The following is a 14,902-nucleotide window of genomic DNA, read 5'->3' as shown; positions in this document are numbered from 1 at the left end:
CTGGACAAGAACCAGATTGCAGAAAAAGAAGAATTTGAACATCAGCAGAAAGAGCTGGAGAAGGTCTGCAACCCCATCATCACGAAGCTGTACCAGAGTGCAGGAGGCATGCCTGGAGGAATGCCTGGAGGCTTCCCTGGTGGTGGCGCTCCTCCATCTGGTGGTGCCTCCTCTGGGCCCACCATTGAAGAGGTCGATTAAGCCAACCTGAGAATAATAGGTCTAGCATTGTTCCACACAAAACATTTGAAGGACCCAAATTTGTAGCAAATTCCATGGCAGTTTCAAAGTTGAACTGCTATAGTTAAACTGGGCATTCTTGATACTTGAATATGGAATATGTGCACAGGGAAAAGAAATACAACATTGCACTTTATAAGCACTGTATTGTGAAGTGGAAAATGCAATGTCTTAAAAATAAAACTATTTAAAATTGGCACCAAAAAAAAAAAAAAAAAGAACATTAATGGCCTTATCCTGCTGAATCCAGTGTTCACGTCTAAGTCCTCATTGTCCTTCATGTACTGGCAGCATCAACAAACTCCTTCTTCAATACCCTTGTTTTAGTGTCCCGTACACTTCTCCTGATTCTCTTCCTTGCCTCACTGGCACATCTCCACCTGAGGATCCTTTCTGATTCCTTCTCATCTTTCTAATTGTCACATTTGGGATTTCTCGAGTTTCAATCTTTGTGGTTATTTTCTTCTCTTTCTACTCACTTCCTGATTTCATAACTCTAAATACCACTTACACACTGACAACTCTGCTGATCTCCAGACTTAAGCATCCAACTGCTTGTTCAACACTTCACTCAGAAGTCTAATAGGCAGACTTAACACACCCCAACTCCTCCTGAATATGCAGCCCCAAACCTGCTCCTGTCCTGATTCTTATCTCAGTAAATGGTGACTCCACTCTTCTGATTGTTTAGGTTAAAAAGCTTAGAGTGATCCTTGGCTCTTCTCTTTTTCTTGTATCTCTCATGCAATCAACATACAAATTCCGTCAGTTTTATCATCAAACTCCATCTAGAACGAACAATTTCCCACCACCATCACCACTGCCATACTGCATCCCACTCTATCTCCTCCTGCCCGGGAGGGTTCCCTGCTGCCACCTTTGCCTTCCACATTCTTCTCAACACTGCAGTCTGAGATTTGTCTTTTGTTTATATTATTTCCTCTTCAGCTGTATGCTGAAACAATTTAGTGTTCACAGTTTACCTCAAATGCTACCTCTTAAGCTTCTCAGCATAATTCTACACATCCTTCAGGACAAATAATTTAGTTATATCATTTCAGCCCATCATTTGTATATAAATCTTGTTCCCTTAACTAGACTGTGAAATTACTCAGGATGGGGATATCTCTTCAACCTATGGATTTGGAAAAGCTGGACATCCATATGAAAACAAAAACAAAAACACAAACCAAAACCAAAAACAAAACCTAGATGCTAACCTGGCCCCTTTCAGAAAAATTAACTCAAAAATGGATCACAGACCTAAATGTAAAATGCAAAACTATAAGACTCCTAGAAGATAACATAGGGGAAAATGTTGATAACCTTGGGTTTGGAAATAGGTTAAAAATTTTTTTTTAATGTTTATTTATTTTTGAGAGAGACACAGAGTGTGAGCGGGGGAGGGTCAGAAAGAGGAAGACACAGAATCAGAAACAGGCTCCAGGTTCTGAACTGTCAGCACAGAGCCCGATGTGGGGCTCAAACCCAGGAACTGTGAGATCATGACCTGAGCTGAAGTCGGCAACTTAACCGACTGAGCCACCCGGGCGCCCCTGGAAATGGGTTTTTAGATATAACACCAAAAGCACCATCCATGAAAAAAAAATATCAATAACTTGGACTACATTAAAATTAAAAACTTCTGCTCTATGGAACATGCTGTTAAGAGAACAAAAAGCAAAGTCACAGACTGGGAGAAAATATCTGCCGATCACATATATGATAGAAGACTTGTATCTAATAATGGGGATAGTTTTACCCTATTTTCAACTCTTAGATTCCTCCATTTTTATAGAATTTACAAAATTTTATAAATATACACTTTTTGGTATGGATAATTTAGTTAATATTTGAATCCATTATTACCCTGTAAACTCTAAGATGCATGAGATTGTGTGCCTTTGGTTTCCCATTGTATCTTGGGAACAAGCAGATTATTTAAAACATAGCAGGTCTTCAATATACGTTAGTTGAGGGGCGCCTGGGTAGCTCAGTTGGTTAAGCATCCGACTTTGGCTCAGGTCATGATCTCATGGTTGGTGAGTTCGAGCCCCACATCGGGCTCTGTGTTAACAGCTCAGAGCCTGAAGCCTGCTTCGGATTCTGTGTCTCCCTCTCTCTATGCCCCTCCTCACTCATGCTCTGTCTCACTCTTTCTCTCAAAAAAAAAAAAAAAAGTAAAAAAAATAAAAATAAATAAATGTTAGTTGAATGAACGACTCAATGTATATCCTGCACAATTTCTGGCATAGAATTTCCACATCGTTCATCTCTATATTTGCTGAGTTCAACATGTATCATCTTACTTATTCCTGTATTTCCAAACATACTCATCCTATATTTGAGAAATCAAAGAAAGAAGTCCAATTATCCATTTTATTGCAGAATCTTGAATTTTTCATCTGTTTTTATGGGACGATTTGGCAGCTAAAGACTGTTCCTAGAGAATTACAAGAAACAGATGGTGAAGAATATGGGGATCAATATTTGGCAGGCTGGTACACCCACTCTTCCACTCCTGTAAATTCATCCTCCTTGATGCTTTTGGTATTAGTGTCCAAAAACAGAGAAAAGATCTTATTGTTGTAATGACTGCAAACCTCAGATGGCTCCCCATTTTCTGCAACATGGCTTGAAAACTCCTCGGCATGGAATTCACAGCCCTTCACAGCCTTGTCTCAAAGAGCCTTTCCAGCATCATTTACCCCCATCTCTGTACAGAACATTCCCCATTATGCCAAGTATTTTGGGATTCTGTGTTTTGCTCATTCTTTCTTCCCTGCCTGGAATCATTTTACTTCCATGTCTGGCAAAGTTCCACTTATCAGACAAAGTCAGGCTCAAATATCTACCTCTCCGTGAAGCTGTTGCAGGACTTTCCAGAGAGAACGCACCACTAGCAGAGAAGCTTTCACCTTTAACTAGGAACGTTCATCATTCCTACTGGACTAGAAGAAACTTGTGGGCAGAAACCAAGCATTACTCATCTTTTTATGCCAGGCATCAAGGATACAGATGCATGAAATATGTTGGCAGCTTGAGTCACAGTATTGAGCCCCACCCAACCAGCCAGCATGCAAAGAATATCATTTCTTCATATGACCAATCCTATGTCCTTCTCTTTTAGTTCACATCCCATAATTCCTGGCAAACCTTTTAAGTCGGTCAACAGACACCAAAATCAGCCTGACATACCATCTTTCTGACCTCTTATGCACAGAATTCAATTCTGTGATTCACTCTTTTAATGGAAAATATGAAATATCGCTTTTTATATGTATGTACCAAGTATGGAGAGGTTGTTAGGGCTGATACCTGATGGGGAAAAGGGGGAAGAACACAATGGGGGGCCTTGAGACAGAAGAGCACACGTTGTATTCCCTGGACTCAGGGAAGGGCCCTGAGCTGAAATGGTGAAAGGAACGGGTGCGCAGTGAGGCTGGGCTCCAGGCACAATGGAAAGCTACTAAAATATTTCATATTTCAATCAAGAGGAAGACTGGAAATGATGGAGTAGAACAGCATTGTAGTAAAGAAAAAAAATCACTGTACTGTACTCTAAAAATAAACATGATCAATTATGTATCACTAAGGACAGCCAAGAAAAGTTAAAATTCTAGCAGTGAATATTTTATAATTTAGGGTCATATATTCTAAGAACATATTATAAACATGGCATTTCAAACTAGTAGAGAAAGAAAAAAATTCAAGAAATTGGGCCAGAACATACAGTTAAAAATTTTGGAAATCAGGGACCTTATGTAAAACTAAATTCCAGGTGGATGAATAAACTTACAGATTGAAAAATACAATAATAAAAGTTCTAGGAGAAGATACAGAAGAGTAGTTGCATAACAATAATGGGGTAGAGATGGGAATTTGTAAGTATGATTAGACAGAAAAGAGAATAAAAAACAGGGGGTAGAGATGAGAGGATAATAATTTTAGTGGCATAATAAAAACACAAGTTATAAGGAAAATAAAAAAAATATTTGCAGTGTATATATATGATGGACAAAAAAATCAATATGTTTAATATATCAAAAACTTTTGGAATTCAATAAAAAGAACACTGAAAAGGAGATACCATGAGAAAGAAGGATAGTAAAATTGTACTGAACACACAAACTTCAGGATTTTCTATATCATTTCCTAAAAAGACATGTTATTGCCAGAAAATACTGAACCTAATAATCTTCCCTAGATTGATGGCATTAAAATAGCTGAATCCTATAATCTCTGCTGCCTTCTTCTATCCTGGATTCTATAATGTGTCAAACTAATGGGCCTGATAATTTTGTGTATTGATTACGTATATTACCTCGGAGATTTCGTGAAGAGAAAATGTGGAGTCATTTTCTATGATTAAAAAATAGTCTCTCTTTTTTTTAATCACTTATAAAGACTTTACCAGGGTAATTGTGAAGATGGCTTGGTCTATTCTAGAACATGACTCTTCTGTTTCTCTTCAATTCAACTCAAGCAAGGGCAGAGGGATGCAGAGCCTGGTGAAGCAGGTTGCAATAATGTGTATAAAGTCTAGGTGGATTATGGATTAACTGAAAAAGTATTAGACACTGAACTAAATTCTGAGATGCATATATAGAAAATAAAAAATCATTGATGGGGGCGCCTGGGTGGCTCAGTTGGTTAAGCGTCCAACTCTAGATTTTGGCTCAGGTCATGATCTCACGATTCCTGAGATCAAGCCCCATGACAGGCTCTGAGTTGACAGTGTGGAGTCTGCTTGGGATTCGCTCTCTCCCTCTCCCAGCTCGCACGTGCTCTCTCCCTCTCAAAATAAATAAGTAAACTTAAACAAAGAGTTATTTCTGAAGCTATATGAACCCTTTCCTTGTCATAGTATTAATGACAGTCAAGTAGTAATTAGAGCATGGGCTCTGGAATCAGAATGCTCAGTGCAAACAACAAAAAAGTTTGTGGGGGTAAATAAAAATAGATTATTTCAAGTAAGATGCTTATTTAGAATGGGCCTATGAAAATGCCTAATATATAATGGCTATCATTATTCCAATTGTGTCTCTACAACTTACTAGTCATGTAGCCTTGGGCAAATAACTTACTCTGCTTTTTCAGATATAAAAATGGGAATAATAATAGTCTTTTTATAAGGTTGTTGTGAGGTTAAGTAATACATGTGAAGTGACTCAGTATCTGCTATGCTTTAATAAATTTTCACTTTTATTATTGTTTTTACAGTCATGTGTTCAACCCTCATTTACTTTATATTTATATTTAATATTTGCTTGTAAATTACATGTAATCATATTTTAAATATATACTTAGTTCTTTTCACTGCTTCTCAGTCCATAGATACCCTCTGCCCTTCAACAAACATGACTTGTATATACAGGACACTGGACTCAGCATAAACCAAGCAAGAAATGAGAAGAATTTGGAACCAGATCTCAACAGACCTGATGGAGGACTCATGAATGTTCTTGTTCTCTAAGGGTTTCACTGTGTTTATTACTAAGTCCTATATATACTCTGAGGGTAGTATCTCGGCAGGAATTATGCATGCTACTGATGACAGGGAAACAAGGAAAGTCTTTCTTTTCTTCTCCTCCCTATTCTCACTGCTGTGTTCAGGCTGACTTCACAGAACAGGGCTGAAGCTCAGGTAGGCGCACTGTGAAAAGATACACCGCTCCCGAGCACATCTTGGCTCCAGCACTCCTCCCTCCTGGTCAGGGCGGAGTGGTGCTCTCTGCCAGGCTGGCTTGACTGGAGGAGCCCTGTGGCCGCTGGAATTGCCTATCTGTATTTCTCCGATATCTGTATTTCTGCACCATTAGTTACTGTTAGACAAGGGCCTTTGCAATGGGCTGCGCTGGAAAGCATGGTCAGCACTGTTGTCACTTGGTTGGGTCTTAAACATTATGGAGACAAGGCAAAAAAAACCAAACAAACAACAAACCAGTTACAGCTGTCATAACAAAGTACCAGTGAATGGCTCACATTTAGTACACTCTTTGACGGGGCACTGAGGCATGATTAGCTGCATCAAGGATATCGCTGTTCAGCTTCAAAGTTAGCTTAACATTTAAAAAGCTACCCAATTAACGATGCACAAGATCAAAGGGTGTAAGAGTGAGAAGAACAGGTAAATGTATGATAGTCCAATTTCCTTTCATTTTAAGAATGGTCAGCAAGCCTGTGATACATCCAACCTTTCAGCAAAACTCAATGAAGCAGGTGACTGATATGACATCTGTTTTGGTCTGTTAGGCTTCCCTCCACTCCCAAACACACACACACACACACACACACACCAGGTAGTTTTAAATTATGCATTTTTTAGCATCTATTACTGCATTCACTCATTCAATTAATATTTACATTTCTGCAACATCCAATGTTTCAGGCAATTCAGAGATGGAATAAAGCTCTGAGGAAAACAGACAGGGACCCTGCTAACACAGAGCACACACTCTGATGAAACAGTGAACAATACACACACAAAACAGTTACAATAATTTCGGCTAGGACTGGACTGGTATGTTTGGATAGATTCATTTTTGAGAAGAATATGTTAAAATCAAGGATGTACCTCTGGCTGCTGCTACAGATTCGACTCAATTAATTGACAAAGCTATATCTGCTCATATGGGTTTTGACAATACAGAAATCATTCACAGTTACTTAAGGTATATACAACTTGTGTATAAAAGCTTTCTCCATAAGTTAAACATCTTAAAAGCTATTAAATTGGTAATGAATGATTAAGAAAAACTTTATATTATATGAATGTGATGTTTGTTTCTTTTAAGAGAGAGAGTGTGTATGGACAGGGGAGAAGCAGAGAGAAGGAGAGAGAGAGAAAATCCCAAGCAGGCTCCACTTTGTCAGCACAGAGCTCACACTGGGGCTCCATTCCATGAACTGTGAGATCATGGCCTGAGCTGAAATCCAGAGTGGAATGCTTAACCAACTGAGCCACCCAGGCGCCATGAGAATGACCTTTTTATAGAAAAGTCAGATGTCACTTTCTCCGGTCAGTAGCTTCCAATGGCCTGACGTTACTCAGGGAAAGGTGCCATGTAAACCGACCCACCCCTGTCCCTATGACTGCGTCAGACCTTGTCACCCCCCTGCTCCTCCTGGAAGGGCTTCCAACACCTGGCACACTCCTGCCCCAGGGCCCTCCCGACTCTTCCTCCACCTGCAGAGGGCAGGACGTTGTGCCTCCTCCACTGGGAGGTCTCAGCTGACGCCCCTCTGTAACGCAGCGGGTCTACCCCCCACCCCTGCAGGATGTGCAGTCCTGCTTACCTTTCTCTGTATTTCCTTTAGCGTCAATCCCCATCTAACATATTATATTGTTCACTTATTCTATTTTGTGTCTAAGTTTTCCCTTTGATATGTAAGCTCCATGGGAACAGGATTTTTGGTTTCGTTTTGCTTTGTTTTTTTTTCGTCTGTTGACTGACTTACTCCTTACAACTAGGCCAGATTCCTGCAAAGGTAGGTTCTCAAAATACACTTCTCAGACAAAAGGAGTGAATAGGTTGCTTTCACCACTGTGGAGTCAAAGAAACTTTATTATTTTTTTCTCTGATTATAAGCAATTGAAATGCCCAAAGAAACAGTATATATATACACACATATGTATCCACTTCAAGAAAATTTTATACTTCTAACATTTTCCTCTTGCCTTCATTTTATAGAATTGGTTTCCACTCTTGTGACTTTATTATTTTATTTCTGTAAGACTTGGAAAAGGCAAAGTCAGAATCCTCAGTAAGATTTTTGTCCTCTTGTGTAAAGTACAGCTTGTTAAACAGATTATGTTTTTCATTTACTCTGTCATACTGAGGAGACGGAGCTTCAGACTATAAATATTTTCTCTCTGTATTGTCAAAGGTCACACGTACCCTTAGGGGGGTTATTACGGCTCCGGTTGCAATTCAGTTCTACACACCGAAAAAAGAAACAACTACTGCTGCCTGATGTTAAATGTTTATCCTTGCTATTCCGTTGTACTACTGTAATGCAACAGCTTTATTTGCTTTTGATTTGGTAAAATGCACGCTTGCAAATACCACGCTCTGTGTCCTAAAGCAGGAGTCCCTGGGGGTTGCACAGAAATCCTCTGTCAAACATGAATCTAATCAATGGTTTTGTTTTAGTTTCCTTATCCATCTTTAAATTCCAGTAACTAAGTCTCGACTGGTGGTATCCGTGGGAGGACAGGCTCTCACCGGTATGCTTGGGAAGACCAGTTTTTATTTACCTGCACTCGGACCCCTCTGGCCAAGTATGCAGCTCTGACATGACGGTGGAAGGAGCCACACACCAGCCTGGCCTGCCACCTCAGCAGGTCAACTCTGGCAGTGATGGCAGTGATGGATGGCATAGTCACCAAGCCCCCGCCACATTTTAAATCACCGTTTTCATTCACAGAGCTCTTCTTCTCCCACGCATGATTTTGTAAAGATGTGCTTTCATCTGAACTATATGGATAAACACACGTTCATAAAACTTGTAGCACTGTGGAAAGGAGGATGAGGTGGGAAAAGCGGCACATGAGAGCAGATGAATACCTATGTTAGCATCTTCCTTAATTTATTCTAAATCTCTGCACTGAAGCCCCCTAATACGTCTCCCTACTATTCTAAATCTCTACTACTTTCTCTGTGTGGGTTCTGACGTACATGAAATAAATGAACATGAATATAATATGCATGTTGCTATACGACACTCTGTGCCATTATAATTTCACTATTGACACACTTAAAAGTCACTTCTTGATTTTTCTCTTCTCTAACGCTTTTTGCCCATTCCTTACCATGACCAAGATTCCACAGTCTAGAACAGGGACTGTCAAGTTTTCTCTTTAAAACACAGATAAATGACTATTTTCAGCTTTGAAGGTCATATGGCCTGGATCACAACTACTCATTCTTGTCATTACAGTGTGAAAGTAGCCAGCGGTAACATAGGAACAAACAGCCATGACTGTGTTCTAATAAAATTTCATTTATGCAACTCGGAGGCAGGCCAGATTCGACCTGAGAGCCATGGTTTGCTGACTCTGTTAGGCAAGAGATTTGGGGGAAAGAGAAGGATCTAGAAAAGAGGGGCAGCAGGGGCGCCTGGGTTGGTCAGCTAAGCAGCTAACTCCTAATCTTGGCTCAGGTCATGATATCACAGTTCATGAGTTTGAGCCCCACAACATCAGTGCAGAGCATGCTTGGGATTCTATCTCTCCTTCTCTTTGCCCCTACCCTGCTTGTGCACATGCTCTCTCTTTCTCAAAATAAATAAATAAACTTAAAAATAAAAAGAGGGACAGCAGACCCTCCCAATGATTGGTGGGTCAAAAGGTAGACAGTCTTAAAAAAATAAATGTGTTAAAGATTAATGTATGCTTGGTGACAAAGAGAGTGAAACTACTTTAAAAAATTAAACCGTGAAATGCTTAGTATTACATTAAAACCTACAAGCTGGTTGCCAAACAGTTGTCCCATTTAATAAAATTAATGTTTCCATGAAAGAGGTCTGGGGATCAAGGTGTTAGAAAGTGACACTTCTCCAATCACATTTTTATTTCAGAAAAATATTAAATTCCCCGACTACTATTTTTCAGTGGCTTCTAATGTTACAGGAATCCTTGAGGTTTTTGATAAAGTGATAATGTTAAAATGATGTTTAAGAGTCTTGTTTTCTAATAATGCTATAGTTACTTGCTTCCACATAAATAGAAGCGCTCTAGAAATACACACAAAACACTGGACACATTGGTTGCCTTTGGGAAGGGACATGGGTGAGACTATTTTTTATGCACTACTCTTTTGCACTATTTCAATCTGTATGCCTTACCTGTTCAAGAAGCAGAATAAAAGAGAATGTAGGCTATGTTCTAGTATAGATTTTGATTTTTAACTACAAAGCAACTGCATCAGGAAAAAGTATCTGATCCTTTACGAGTTGGTCAACAGGCACAATCTCACCTATCAAAAGGGCTAATTTTATTAAGGCAATTAGCAAATTTTAAGTAACAGAAATCATCTGGGAATCTCTTGGCTCTGGGCAGGGTGAAAGTGAGCCCGTGTGCTCTTAGTAAGGAGTCAAATATCTGGAGGCTGATGAAAAATGTTCCTAGTGGGAAATCTTGTCTGTTTTTCGCTGTGAATGTGAGTTTGTTGTACTGTTATTTTAGATAGAGTGACCTGCTTTGAGATGTTGAAATAAAACTGACATCTGGGTTCGTAGAATATTTGATGGCTATTATACATCTGTCCAGGTCTCCTCTTTCTTCTCCTCACTCTTAGCTCAGAGATGAGAGAGGAATGAAGAGCTAGTTTCTGTGAGTACAATCTTGTGGCAAAGATAGAGGGCCACAGTGATTTCGATACACAGAGTTACCAGCGCCATAATGAGTATCCGTAGGGCAAACATCATTATAGAAAAGTTACCTGGTTAAGAACAAACAAGGTGCCAAGTTTTGTGTAGTTTGCCTGGTTGAAGAATGATGGCATGAAAGGTCACGCAAAGGTGTGTGATTATCTTTATCACCTTCATTGTTTTTCCAGGCATAAAAATAAACTACATTCTTTGTTAAAAAACTGAAAAATGTCAAAAGTTATAGGAAAAAAGTCACCTACAGCTCCATCACCAAGCGATAACCACTGTTAACATTTTGGTGCTTCCTTTTTTGTCTTTTTGCTATATTTTAAACAAGTAAACTCTTTCTCTCGGGCTCTTCTCTGGTTAGAATGGATAAACTGTCCCTGTTCTGAGCAAAGGCCAGCTCCCCTACTTGTTCCTGTGTTTCTCCAGGAGTCACTGCTCTCTCTCTCCCCTCTCATCTGCACTGTAAAACTCTCCCTCTCAGCCTACAACGTTCGAGCTTTAAAATCTCTCCTTTGATGCTCCACGCTTCCTGTCTTCTCATTCTACAGCTGAGCTTCCTGAAAGACCAGTCCATATTCCCTAGCTCTTCTTCCTCATATCACCTCTCTCCTTTAACTCTCCCAGCCGAGGCTTCCCTCCACCCACTCTACGGAGGTGGTCCCGTCAAGGTCACTGAAGAACTTCCTGTGTACAGACTCAGTGTTATCCTATTTTTCTCGAATTTTCAGCACTATTTGCCAGAGTGGACCATTCTCTCCTTCTTGAAACACTTGATTCATGTGGCTTGCAACAGACCACACTCCTTCAATCTCCCCTCCCTCTGCCAGGTTCCTAAATGTTCCCGCAGACACTCCTAGAAGGGAAGTGTCTTCACTTCTCTTTCGAAGCATTCACATTCAGTATCCTCAGGCAGCGCCGTGGCATTTGAAAAACCATTTCCAACATGGACTTCCTCCCTGAGGTCCAGATTCCTTTGTCCAGCTAACCTATTTGGTAGCTCCACTTTTCTGCTTGATTGGCACAAATTTAACATCCCCCAAACAGAATTCATGTCCACCCTCTACCCTATTTCAATAAGTAGAGAGGAATTATACTACCATCCATGGACTGTGAACAATACCCACATTCTAGGCCAGGCTGACCAGGTAATGTTTAGATAGATACATAGATAGATAGATAGTTAGATAGATGATAGATAGATAGATAGAAAGAAGGAAAGAAAGATGTGATTTCATTGAGAAGACCTTGTGGTACAGTAATATCCATATAAGAATCAGGCATGACATAACAGTATTCCATTTCAATGTCTATTCCCAAGACTGGAATTGCTATAGTTAAGTATTGATTTCCCTTTCTCTCCTTCTTTTTGAAAAATCCTCAGCATTTTAACTTCAGATTTTTCCCTTTTAAAAACCCTCAAAACAAAAAACAGCTGTATTTATATAAATGTATAAAAATCTAACTTCAAAGTGAATCATAATCTTCCAAAACTAAAAATTCTATAAATACAGCTCCTCCCACCCCCCACAGAGATTACAAAACTAAATGGGGAAGCAAACAAGATTAGGGCAGCTGAACAGCCAGAGATAAAGCTTTCCGTGCCTTGCACTCAGGAATGAGGGGCATGCCATTTTGCATTCTACTCAGAGACAGAAATTGCTGTAAACCTTGACTGCTCTCCTTAAAACACACTTCTCTCCTCTCCCCCAGTAAAAAGATGGTTAAAAAGTTTCAGCGCATTTAAAGTTAGGTTATGCCAGTAAATTACACCCAATTGCCTTATTACTAAGGCCTTTGACATGATGGCAAAAATATATTTAAAGGATTAAAAATATGAAGACACTCAGGGAAAATAGTAGTCTGCCCTCCACTCACCCTGCACATCTCGTTCTGCTGCAAAAAAATAAGCATCATCCACAGTGGGTGACCTGCCTCCTATGAGGCACTGCAGAATCCAACAGTTAATGTAATTCTATGCAAATGTGGCTTTTCTTAGAGCAAAAATACCAAAAATGGATGCATTCAAATCCCAGGCCATTTCTAATTTGAAATAAGAGAAAGAAACAGGTAACATTACAGAAGTTTTTACAATCTTTATAATGTAGGGCAAGGCTTTTGACAATTCCTTTGGTTGTTTTTTCCTCACTAGAATAAAAATTTCTTGAAGGCTAATACTTTTAAGAGAAAGATCAAAAGATGTACATACAGAATTTTTCCAGAAATTTTGTTCTTTTTAGAAAAATGTGTTTTATGTTGCTCTCTTTAATGAAGTATGTGTACCTGTTGGATTCATGGCATTTTACCCTGTGAACTCAACTGTGATCATTTTCAGGAAACTCTTAAAATAATTATAAAATTATAAGAAAAAGTATAAATATTTTTAAAACAAGTAAGGGTTTGAATGTGTTTAAGATATCTAAAAATGGGTAATGCTTCATTAAAACAATCATTTCCTAGAATCACTGCAAAATTAACATTACAGGAATTTGGGAATCTGATGAAAGCTTTTAGAATTTGTAAAATGGTCCTAATATCTGATAAAATTTAAATTTCCCTATAAGTAATTAGCATATTTTAATACTAAATGGTAATGAAAAAACACCTTTCATTAACTGATGCTGAAGATATCAAGAAAATGACATAAATTTGTCCACAGGAAGTTCCAGGCTACACGAGGACCCTGATAATAAAGAATGAACCAGGAAGTGCTTTTTACTCTATCCAGTTCCCTGCCTGTGCTAAAATCACATGTACACAGCTAATATCACAGATGGTAATCTATCCGTGGGGGAGGGTAAAAACAAATGTACTAGGAATTTTCCCAGGCTCCTGATCCAGAGTTCACATCGCACAACTCCAGAGGACACCATGAATTATGTAGCTCAGTGTCCTGGAGTGAATGCATTCACGTAAAATTTGAAATGAATGGTACCCCCTGAATTGGACAACCTGGGCCACCCAATATCACTTATGGGTATGATAGGGGTCCTTACACAAACCCTAGCATTTCCTAGTTGTTGCCGTCACATGCTAATATAGGACCCCTGTTGTCTTAGAAAGTCTTAGAAATGTCTCACAAGTGCTCATGGACAAGTCTGCTTCAGCTAGACATCACTGATACTTTGTTCTGGCTTAGCTAAGTATTGGTCTCCTTCCCACTTTGCCAAGTAGATGGTGGTTGGCACCTGATTGGTCACTCAGAACTCCTGCTGCTCCTCAGCTTGTGGAGTCCTTGCCAGGTAGGCTGAGCCTTGATCAGCAGTGTGGAGTCCTCACCAGCGGGGCTGAGCCTTGTTCAGCATTGCTCAGTAGACAAAACAGTGTCTCCACATGCTCTGTCAGGGACTCCGCTCCTCTGCTGATGATCCTCTTTACTGTGGTGTGGCTACTCAGTCTATCCAGCACAGCCGCCATACTTCTGCTGTTCTCATCACCAGAGAATCCTTCGGAAAGTGGAAATAATGGATCTTTGCCCTTTGTGTTACATGCTGACTGAGACCGGGCAAGTGGTTGCTTGTGCCCCAGCCAGCTGAGTGAAGCAGCTCTTTCAGTTTTCACTTATAACCTCACCCTTCCTTAGGTCACGGATATGTACCCATGAGACTGGGCTGGGCTTGGGATGGCTTTCATTAACAGCCAATACTTGTGTTCAGAGTTGTGAGTTCCTCTAACTATTAGGGATCTCTTACTGGGTCAAACCTGTGCTCTTTCCCTTAGTATTAGTCATCTCTCAGAAGATTCCAGGACCCTAGGCAGAAAGACTCCTACTGGGCAAACCCACTACCACGAGAAATGCCTGGCTCTCTGAAGTGGGCAAAGTTTCAGTTCCTTTCCCAGAAGTCTTCAGTGCCCTCCACCTATGTGAATGGCCTCACCTCACTGGTTGCCCAGACATGCCTGAACCTCCCTGAGACTCAAGGTGGGACTTGCTGCATAAGCCACCTAAGCTTTTTAAGTGACATCAATACTGTAAATAATGGTGGTTTCAAGGCGATTCATATCCTCTTGTTCTGGTTAATCTGTGTGACAAATTATCCCCAAACGCTGTAGCTTCAAACAGTCATTTTATTATGTCTCATGATTCTGTGGGTCAGGAATTCATGCAGGACTCACAGGAAATTCTTCTGCTCCATGTGGTGTCAAATAAGGTCACTTAGTGGTATTCACCCAGTGGGTAGGCTGGCCTGGAGGGGCCAAGGTGCTTCCACTCACATATTTGGCACTTTGTGGAGACGGCTGGGAGGCTGGGCTCAGCTAGGACTGTTGATCAGACGCTTAC

The 14,902-nt window shown here is 40.0% G+C and overlaps 2 protein-coding genes across 2 annotated transcripts in view; one reads left to right on the top strand and one right to left on the bottom strand.

Moving 5' to 3' along the window:
• The window catches only part of LOC115304936 (heat shock cognate 71 kDa protein-like), a gene marked incomplete at its 3' end in the record, with an annotated part of 3,269 nt that extends 846 nt beyond the window's left edge, over positions 1–2,423 (top strand). Inside the window, exon 2 of the mRNA XM_029955280.1 lies at positions 2,383–2,423. Within this exon, the coding sequence (XP_029811140.1) occupies positions 2,383–2,423 (41 nt within the window). The remainder of the gene's footprint in view (positions 1–2,382) is intronic.
• MYO3A (myosin IIIA) overlaps positions 1–14,902 on the bottom strand; it is a 214,428-nt gene that overhangs the window by 132,633 nt on the left and 66,893 nt on the right. The window lies entirely within an intron of this gene.

The sequence above is a fragment of the Suricata suricatta genome, chromosome 10, assembly GCF_006229205.1.
Source record: "Suricata suricatta isolate VVHF042 chromosome 10, meerkat_22Aug2017_6uvM2_HiC, whole genome shotgun sequence".
NCBI lineage: Eukaryota > Metazoa > Chordata > Mammalia > Carnivora > Herpestidae > Suricata > Suricata suricatta.
This window is presented reverse-complemented; position numbering and strand designations above follow the sequence as displayed.